We start from the raw sequence: 10568 nt of genomic DNA, 5'->3' as shown, positions 1-10568 counted from the left end.
AAAGAACACAAAAACGGTAGTGAAGTGACTTCAAACATAAATAACTCATAGATAAAAGCAAATCAGTTGAACTTATAAGTTTAAGTAAGTCAAGAAAGTGTTCAATAATGACAAACTTATGGATGAATTACTAGCTACCTACTAGTTGGAAGGTACTTGAGAAATCAAGTTAAAATATATCTTATTATTATAGGTAGGTAGCAGGCGAAAGTGAGCAAGTGGTTTATCGACTCCAGGATGTAGCTTTGGTGGAACACCTGCGATATAATTTGTTTTCTATATCTCAGTTGATAGATGAGGACTTAGAAGTACGCTTCAAGCGCAATGTTTCTCGAGTTCTTGATTCCTTCGACACTTTGATTTGTCAGATTTCTATAGTTGGGAGAGTTTTTGGAGCTAATTTTTCTGAGTCTTTTGATTCTTCTCGATGTTTGATTGCTCAACCCTCTTATGAGCTTTGGATGTGGTATATGAGACTAGGGCACATGAGTTTTTGCTCACTCGTTTGAGTTCCCTAGGCTTGATCCGAGGATTGTCCAAACTCAAGTTTGAAAAGAACCTTGTTTGTGCTCCTTGTCGGCATGACAAGATAGTTGTCGTCTCTCACCCACTAGTCAATCTAATGATGACTGAACAACCGAGAGAACTCCTTCATATGGACACTGCTGGTCCTTCCCGGGTTTGTTCGACCGTTGAGAAGTGGTATGTACTTGTCATTGTTGATGATTACTCTCGCTACTTTTAGGTGTTATTTCTTTTGAGCAAGGATGAAGTGTTATCTCACTTTTGGATCTTAGTTTTGAGATTGTTCAAGAAACTCACCAATGCATTGAAAGCAAATTCACGGTGATAATGACATCGAGTTCAAGAACTATCTCTTTAGTGCTTTCTGTCTTGAACATTGCATTGAGCATCTATTTTCTTCCCCACACGTTCCTCAGCAGAATGACGTGGTTGAAAGAAAGAATCGGACTTTCTGAGATGGCTAGGGCAATGCTTGATGAGCATATGACTTCTAGGAAGTTTTGGGCAGATGCTATTAACATTGCTTGCTATATTTACAAATCGGGTATTCTTGCGCTTGATTTTGAATGTGACTTCTTATGAGTTGCGCTTTGGGAGGAAGCTGAAAGTTTCTTATTTGAGAGTTTTTGGCTGTTGTTGCTTCATCCTAAAGCGTGGAAATCTTGACAAATTCGAATCGCATTCTTGACAGTAACACCATCATGAAATCTTGTGATGTGACATTTGATGAATCTACCCCTTGTGCTAGCCCTATTCCTGAGTGTGCATGTGATCAAGAGATGAGCAAAGACATCTTTGTAGATGATGACCTTCCAACTCTTAGTGATGATGAGGATGATCCACTACTTCCGTTTATCATATATACTTTCGAGCTGGCTCCTGCTTCTTCGACATTGGCAGAATGTCTTGTAGCCTATACTTTCACTTCAACTGCTTTCGAGCCTGCACCAGCAGTCCTTGAGGGGGATGTTGTCTCACAATGTGAGGCTCCTCGGCACATTCGGTGGAGATATCCTCCACATCTGATGATCGGCGACCTTGAAGAAAGGGTAATGAAATCCAAATATGTTCAACATGCTCATTTCACTGGTTCTGTATTTGTTTCTTCTTTTGAGCCCCATGATGTTGGATACACTCTTTCTGATTCAAATTGGGTCAATGTCGTACATAAAGAACTAGAAAAATTTGAGAGAAAATTAGTTTGGGTCCTTATAGAGTCACCCCTTAACATTCATATCATAGGCACCAAATGGATTTTTAAGAACAAACAGGGGGAGGATGGGTTGGTTTAGAAACAAAGCTAGACTTGTGGTTTAGGGTTCCACTCAAATGGAGGAGATAGACTTTGGAGAGACCTTTGCACCAGTAAGCAGACTAGAAGTCATTAGGATTCTCCTTGCATTTGTGGCATTCCAAAGATTCAAGTTGTATCAAATAGATGTCAAGAGTGCATTCCTAAATGATTTTGTAGAAGAAGATGTTTATGTCAATCAACTCCTAGGTTTCGAGCACCCCAAATACCTACATAGAGTATACAAGTTTTAGAAGGTTTTGTATGGGCTTAAGCAGGCGCATAGGGCTTGATATGATAGACTTAAGTAATTTTTGTTAGAGCATGTGTATGACAATGATTTCATGCTTATTCAGATATACTTAGATGATATCATTTTTGGTGGCTCTACTTATGCTCTTGTGGCCAAGTTTGAAGAAACTATGAGTAGGAAATTTTAGATGCTTATAATGGGCAAGCTCAACTTCTTCCTTGGGCTTCAAAATCAAGCAATTCAAGTAAGGTGCATTCGTCTACCAGAAGAAGTACACCAAGGATTTATTTAAGAAGTTTGAAATGAACGATACAAATCCCTTGGCGACACTGATGGCTATCTTGATCGTGCTTGATCTAGATAAAGATAGCAAGGAGGTAGACCAGCGGAAGTACATGAGCATGATTGGCTCGCTCCTGTACCTAACGGTGACAAGACCTGACATCCAATTTTTCTTTTTTCTTTGTGCCTGCTTCCAAGCATCACCAAGGGTATCTCAAACACACCTTTGAGTATGGTCTTTAGTTTTCTGCATCTACTTCTCTCTTTATTTAAGGTTTTTTTAATACGGATTTTGCTGGTTGTAGAATTAATGGGAAGAGTACTTCCGATACTTGTTATTTTTTGGGTATCTCTTGTTTGTTGGTCTTCTCGTAAATAGTCTAGTGTTGTGCAGTCAACTGTTGAAACTAAATATGTTATTGTCGCTAGCTGTTGTTCTCGGAGTTTTTGGATGGTTGCTATATTGAGAAATTATGGGTTAGACTTCAAGAGTGTGCCACTCTTATGTGACAACACCAAAGCCATAAGCTTAGCCAATAATCCAGTCCAACACTTTAGAACTAAACACATAGATGTGAGATTTCACTTTTTGCGAGACCACAATGAGAAGAGAGACATTGACTTGAGATAAATAGATACCCAACACTAGCTTGCCGATATCTTTACCAAGCCTCTAGATGCAACAAGGTTTGCTTTTCTGAGGTGAGAGCTTGGTGTGTCTCATACATATGACATTGTGTGGGGGGGGGGGGTTGCAATTATACATATTCTATCTTATTTTTATTGTATTTGTATTGCATAGCATCATGTAATATAATTATAGTAATTGAGCTTTGAATTGCATGTCTTTGGCATTTTCTGTTGCTAGACTTGAATTTAGACTAAGTTGAGTAGTTGTGTGGAGCAAACTTTTAATCTTAGGCTTCTCTTGATGCTTTGACATGAAACATTTCAAGCAAACAATCTTTACTAAAGATGAAATTTGGCAATTTTAGAAATCATGTAGACTATGAAATGCTACATTCTTGATCACCATGTTTGTAATTGATTTGGCTTAGTCAATGCTTGTGTTAAGGCTAGTTTGATGAATATTTTGCTCTAAGTTTCTTGGTTCACGATAGTGAATTGGGGAACATTGCACTATATTTTTTGTCTTTGTCAAATATTTAACTCATTATAAAACCTTGGGGGAACATGTGTTCCTTGTGCCGTAAAGACACTACTTGACTTGATCTTGTGAAAAACTTAATAAATTGTTCAAATTGAATAATCTTGAACAATTAAGTTTCTTGTGCTAAGATGTGATCCAATACGGTTATCTTGAATCCTTGAGGTGTTTGCTGTACCCAGTCGTGCGACACTTCGCTTGGATAAGAGACAACTTGAGGATAAAACTACAAAGAAATTTGCCTAAATATTCTATTTTTAATCACTAATCTAACTAAGTCTTGGTTTTCATATGTGAGCATTTGTAAAGCCTACTGTCATGAATAATTGTATGCCTTGTTCGAGATTGAAGTTTGCTAGTTCTTAATACTTGTATTGCCTCGGCATGAGCGGATGCTTATATGGTGGTCCCTTTTAATATGATTCGGCTATGTGAATTTAAATACACCAACAATTCTTCCAGCTTAGCTTGCGTAGCTTCATGTTTTTGTGACACTGTATCTTTTTTTATCCTTTATGCGATTGTGAGCTCCACATTCTACTCTCCATAGCCCTTTGATGTTTCTAGCTCCTGCAAATGCTTTGTGGTATACTTGTGGAAGCTCATTAGGATTGCATGTTCATGCATTGCATGGTCTCTTGTCCTTGATGTTTGCATTGCAAAAGGGGGAGAAAATATGCGCTAAGCTTTTGGAAGAAAATATGCATAATCCACAAAGAAGAAACTTGCATGATGAAAAATGTGCACTCATCAAGGAGGAATTTCTGCATCTTTGGCTTGTCTTTGCTTCCCTTCAGGCTTATGCAATCTTACTTATGTCAAGTGATCATTGTTGCTTCTTTCTTAGTTTTTGGTCACTTGGATGAGGTTCTCTGTTTGAGTTCTTCAAACCTAAATCTTTGCGTGTTGAGGGTTATCAATACACTCATCAAGGGGGAGAGTGAGAAATCAAGTTAAAATGTGCTATGGTTTATTTGTGATGAGTGATTGACAAGATTTTTGAGTTGGTTTGATGATTCTTGAGATTGCATAAGCATGCTTATGTATCGCAATGATGATCTTGACTAACAAAAGTTGCAGAGAAAATAGAGTTGGTGTTTTTATATTTGAGGCCAAGAAAATTGCACACGTCGGATGATTCAAAGCTGGATATTTTGTACACGTCAGATGGTCCGGCGTTCATGATGACTTCACGCCAGAGCATTTAAACTCAGAAGCAGAATTTGAAGTGCACACCGGATGGTCCGGCGATGAAGTGAAGTGAACGCAGGACTATCCAAACTAATTTTTCTAGAGAGGATGCAAATGAGTAGTCTAGTGAGAGTGTATACACCGAATGGTCCGGTGGTGAGGTCTATGAACGCCAAAGAGTTCATCGGAGCATTTCTTGTAGAGAGGTTGTGAAATGGTCGGTTCGATGCATTGAACACACCGAATGGTCCGGCACTCAAGAGGAGTATACACCGGACCATATGACATTCACAATTTATCTAGGATGAGTTTTTCAATAGAAAATTTTAATTTTGACTAATCTCTATAATGGTGTTGGAGATGCGTGTTTGCTTGTCTAGTGTTGCGCAGCTGATAGATGCAACTTGGCGGTCTACGGCGAGATGGTTAGGACTAAGTGGGGTGCTTGGTGCCGGATGGTCGAAGAGGCCATGAGGGGTCAAGGGTGATCCTAAATGTGCACATGGAGGTCAAGCAAAGCATGCAAAGATGGATGAAGACAACGTGTTGATAAAGTCAAGCGAATGGGATGCCAGTGCAAGTGACAAGGCGGTCTGAGGGATCAGGAATGGGAGAGACTTGTCGACGGTTAAGATCGCAAGTTGGAGTTCACGTGTCGATATTGGGATGCTTGCTTAAGGCGTAAGCAAGTAGCAGTGAGTCACGCTTTGAGAAGCGTGCAAGGCTGTTTCGCGGTTTGACTTCAAAACTATAAAAGGATGGGGTGCATGTGGTATTATCCTTAAGCTTGTGTTGAGGCGAAGCTAAGTGATGAAGAAGCATTGGCCGTTCAATGAACGGAGAAAAAATCGACCAAAATACCAGGGTGGTAAGTAGGAAACTATTGAAAGGGAGAAGTATTTTGAGAATAAAGAAACTTAAAGGCTAAGCTACCTCCCTATGCCTATAAATAGAGAAGTATGACTATGCGGGAGGCTTGAGCCAACCACTTGATTTTGCATGCTAGGGTTTTAGAAGAAAGGAGAGATCAGAGCTTAGTCTTTGTAATATGTGAGAGCCTTTTGTGAGAAAAAAAAACGTGTAACCTGCTCAAAAGAGTGCTAACCTTTGCAAGAATTGAAGTGCATGTTTCCTGCAATACTTATGTTCATCTCCTTCTACTTTTCTCCTATTAGCTCCCTAGCTTTGATGTGAGTTTTTTCTTTTTGGTTGCATTTTTTATTTTGGTTGATGAGCTGAAATTTCCCACCTTGGAAAGTTGTTCTTTCTATTGCTAGAGGCATAAAATTCATATTCAGAATTGGTCTTAAATTCCTTGACTTTAGGCTATCAACTTAGAGAATTTCTTCTGATGATGATCTTTCTGTTGGTTCAAAGTATTCTTCCTTCTAGTTGCTATATTTTATGGGGATGACCCGTGGGATGAGTCTCAATGAAACCTAGAGTTCATACATATATATGAGAGCCATGTCTTTCCTTAAAAATTTCCATAGCAACTTGTCTCTCTCTGATTTTTGCTTCCGCTCTGAGTTTTGAGGTGCGTTGGGTGACCAAAATAGGAGAACACCATCAAAGAAATTTATAACACGTCTTTTCACCCTTTTAGTCGTCTTTCTCAGTGCTATAGTACAAGAAAATAACATTAATGATTGAAAACCCAATTTGTAATTCCACTTAAAGGTGGGACGTTTCACCGCCTTGGCCACCTATCAAATTAAATTATGTTGTCAATTCACGTAATGCTTCGTCACATTATTAGCAATTATGCACTCTGCCACTATGCTGCCATCTTATTCTCTCTCTCTCTCTCTCTCTCTCTCTCTCTCTCTCTCTCTCTCTCTCTCTCTCTCTCTCTCTCTCTGTTTCCTAGACATGGGGGGACACATAAGACTCTAATAATTGGGCCACCTTGTAATTTTTAAGATGGTACACCAAGAAAGAGATAGCTCGCATACACTCATTCGGAGGAAGAGGATATCATTGACTAGGGAACACTTAGGAGCAACAACAGGTCAGCTCGGGGTCAGGTGGAGCAAGAATACACTCGACCCAAAACCCAAAACATAAAACTCGACCAGGACCCAAAAACCAAAATGGGTACAAATCCACCCTCGCCCTGGCCTCAACGGGGACCTGAGACCTGACGAGGGATTTGAAACCCGACAGGGGAGATCTCAGACCTGAGAGACAAAGAGAGACGTGCCCTTCCTCCTATTTCGGCATCCTCACTGAACTAGCATCCGCCATCACCAGCTCTCATGCCCGCTCCGCCTCGCCGCATGCCATCACAGAGGCACCGCGCACAGGCCAGCTCCATGCCTCCACCAAGCAGCAGGCCAGGACCGAGGGGGCGGATGAGGGATGCCGACACCGAACACCCACAATTGTTCACTACGCATCCACGAGGCCTGAGGCCGAGAACCCAGGTGGGGCAGAGGGTGAGGAGTCGCATGACGCCACCCATCGAGGAGTCGCTGAGGGTTTTGCTGGGAGCTGCAGTGCCACACACTCGCACAGAAGCCATCACCCGTGAAGAATAGGATCATGGTCCGTGGGCTACTGGGTTGGGTTTTCCTTAATTTGGGGCCCAAGGGGCACCCATAGAGGAAAATGAAGCCCTAGCCCCGAACCCGATTCGGGTCGGGGCCCCGACCCAATCGCTCCACAAGTCGAATTCTACACTCGAACCTGTCTCTACTAGATCTGAAACCCACGGGGCCCTGACCCGACCTACCCCGTTGACACCCTTAGGAGCACTTACTCATAAGTTGTCACCAGGGTTTGAAACATTGTTGAACCCTTCAGGAGTTATATTGACATGTTTCATAACTGTTGAAGCAGATTCAAAATTTGTTACTAGTTTATAAATAATTGAATTATATATGTTTTAGAAATAGTAGAACTAGGTTAAAAAATTGGCCAAGTTTTCATAAATTATTAAACTAGGTTTCAAAAATTATTGTCAGCTTTTAAAAAATGTTGAGGGTTGTTCACCAGGGATCTGTGTACGTATTCCCTCCCTTTTGTGGCAACGACAAAGTCCATCTCCAAACTAGATTTCCAGCGCGGTGTGGCTTAACTACTACAAAAGGCCCATCTCTATGCTAGATAAAAGCCTATTTGTGGATGTAATTAGTTGTTTGGCATCCAATTAGTGAAACAAAGAAACAAAATAATCAAAAACAAAAGTGTGAAAACCCGTAAGTAAACAAGTGCACCAAATAGTTTCATTCATCCCTCCCTTGTTACTTTTGTTTCATCATGTCATGGGCAACTCAAATGACCACGAGCATAAGCGGACCAACTAATAGGGCGAGGTATGACGATCGTCTTACCTTTTCAGCGGTAAGATCTCTACACCGATCACTATGTATCGTATTTTTTTATTTCCGTCGGCACTAATTTATAGTTGAGCGGCTGACTCTGCCCTACCTATATTTTTAGATTGGGTCCACTTCTGCCCGCGAGTTGATGCTGATTCCATTGATAAATCACCTGTTGTTTTTGTTGGTCTGGAGGTGAGCTTTGTTGGTAGCCTAAGCCATGCAACGTTTAGTCGTTGATGTAGGGCGTGGATTGGCGTTATGGCAAGCTGAGAAGTAGGTACGGCCTCCCTATATATATGCACACTCGGTTACCATATGATGCACACACAAGCAAGCTAGCATCTAGAACAGCATTATATTTTTCGAATTAGAACAGGATTGTTAGCTATGGAGAAAATTGGATTCGTGAACGGTGCCGGCGAGGACGAGGATGCAACATGCTTGCATGCACAGACACTCGTCTACGCCTACAACGTCACCATGACCATCAAGGCGGCCGTTGAGCTCGGCCTCTTCGACGCACTCAGCGCGGCTGACGGCCGCGCGCTGACCCCCGACGAGCTTGCTGTTCGAGTAACCAAGGCCGAGGACAAGACCCAGTCGGCTGCCTTGATCGACCGGATGCTCAGGTTCCTCGCGTCTTTCGATGTGGTGAGGTGCTCGACCGAGACAGGTCCCGACGGTACGGCTTTCCGGCGGTACACGCCCGCGCCGGTATGCCGGTGGCTCACCAATAACAACAGCGAGGGATCGCTGGCCCCCATGTCCGCATTCTCCGTCGACGAGGACAACATCTCGTCCTGGTACGTTCTAATTCCATATCATGTTGACATTGATGAAAACAAAGGTTGACAACCAAACAAAACATGTCTCTCTCCATGTATATTACCTTTGCATGAAGGCATCACATAGCGGAGGCGGTGGCCGACGGCGGCAGGCACACGCCGTTCGAGAAGGCTCACGACGGCGTGCCGGCCTACGAGTACTTCGGTAAGAACCGTCGGCTGAGCATGCTGTTCGACCGGGCCATGGCGCATCAGTCATTGCTGGTGGTCAGAAAGCTGGTGGAGCACCCCGAAGTGTTTGACGGCGTCCGCGTGCTCGTGGACGTCGGCGGGGGCACTGGCGAGACCCTGGCGATGATCAGAGACCGGTACAAGCACATCAGGGGCATCAACTTGGAGCTGTCTCATGTCGTCGCCGAGGCTCCGTCTCTTCCAGGTAATTTTGGGCGTCAGCGTGCTGGTGGATTGCTAGAATTAAAGCTCTGAAATTGTGGGTAAGAATATATGCATTGTACTACTATATATAGTGCTGTGCTGAAGTTTTTCATCTCACAGGCGTGGAGCATGTAGCTGGAGATATGTTTGAGAGCATACCCACTGGAGACGCAGTTTTTCTCAAGGTATGCTTGCTAACTATTACTAGTAGATTTTATTTTCCTCTCTGCAGTTTAAATCTAACAGTGTCAAATGTCTCGTTGCAGTCCAACTACATGGTTCACAATTAATATAGTGGCAGAGATCCAATCCCACCATACACATAAACAAATAAAATAAAATAAAACGTTTCCCCTGATTAGTGCTTGCATATATGTGTAGTGGATGCTCCATATGTTCAACGACGAGGAGTGCCACAAGATCCTGAAGAACTGCCACCGAGCACTCCCGGAGAACGGGAAGGTGATCGTCATTCAGAGTGTCCTGCCGGAGACCCCAGAGTCGACTCCGGCCGCGCGGGATTCGCACACGATGGATATAATCATACTTGTCAACTTCAAGGGAGGAAAGGAGAGGACGGAGAAGGAGTACGCCAAGCTTGCAACGGATGCAGGCTTCACGGGCTTCCGGTCGACCTACATTTTCTGCAATTTTTACGCTCTCGAGTTTGCCAAGTAGCCACACTTGTCTACCAGCTTGGCCTTGAATAAGAGCTGCTAGCTCGCGTGCGTACGTATGCTATATGTTAATTCCCAAATAAGCCATATATTTGGCATCTTGTTGGTGATATCACTTTTATGATGATGTACCGTTGAATAATATGATATTTTGTTTCTTGAATAATTATCATTTATCTTGATAATGTGAAGGTCATTGTTCACATTGTGATATTATCATAAATCATCATTGGTGTAATACTCCATTGTTTAAGAAAAAAAAATGTTGACAGGGAAAACTAAGAAGAGGGATTTTTTTTTTTTTGACTTTTTGAACCATTGCTTGGATCGGACAACTGAAGATCACTTATTCTTAGGGCTCGTTAAAATAAGTACGTTCAACTATTCCAACATCCTATTTAGACACCAGCCACCGGGAGCTGCGGGTTCCACCTCCTGATGGCATCGTGGACTTCTATATCGAGGTGAGTCCCAAGTCGTTATGGTCGGGTTGGAGGGAGGATTGGTTCTACCTCGTGACCGATGATTCATTGGACAACCTTCGCATTCCGAGCGTGGCGATGTAGGTGATGAGAACTGGGGGAATTTGCCTACAACCACCTCTGAGCTATTAACCCTGGTCAAACGAGTTAGAT

General features: G+C 42.6%; 1 protein-coding gene across 1 annotated transcript; it reads left to right on the top strand.

Annotated features, from left to right (window-relative positions):
- The first annotated feature begins 8370 nt into the window (after positions 1–8370).
- LOC133929140 (probable inactive methyltransferase Os04g0175900) lies at positions 8371–10033 on the top strand. The gene is made up of 4 exons (XM_062375771.1): positions 8371–8839; positions 8938–9257; positions 9377–9441; positions 9638–10033. Exons 1-4 carry the CDS (start codon positions 8424–8426, stop codon positions 9932–9934), a joined length of 1098 nt encoding a protein of 365 aa, XP_062231755.1. The 5' UTR covers positions 8371–8423; the 3' UTR covers positions 9935–10033.
- The last annotated feature ends 535 nt before the right edge of the window (positions 10034–10568 follow it).

The sequence above is a fragment of the Phragmites australis genome, chromosome 9 (assembly GCF_958298935.1).
Source record: "Phragmites australis chromosome 9, lpPhrAust1.1, whole genome shotgun sequence".
NCBI classification, from domain to species: Eukaryota; Viridiplantae; Streptophyta; class Magnoliopsida; order Poales; family Poaceae; genus Phragmites; species Phragmites australis.
This window is presented reverse-complemented; position numbering and strand designations above follow the sequence as displayed.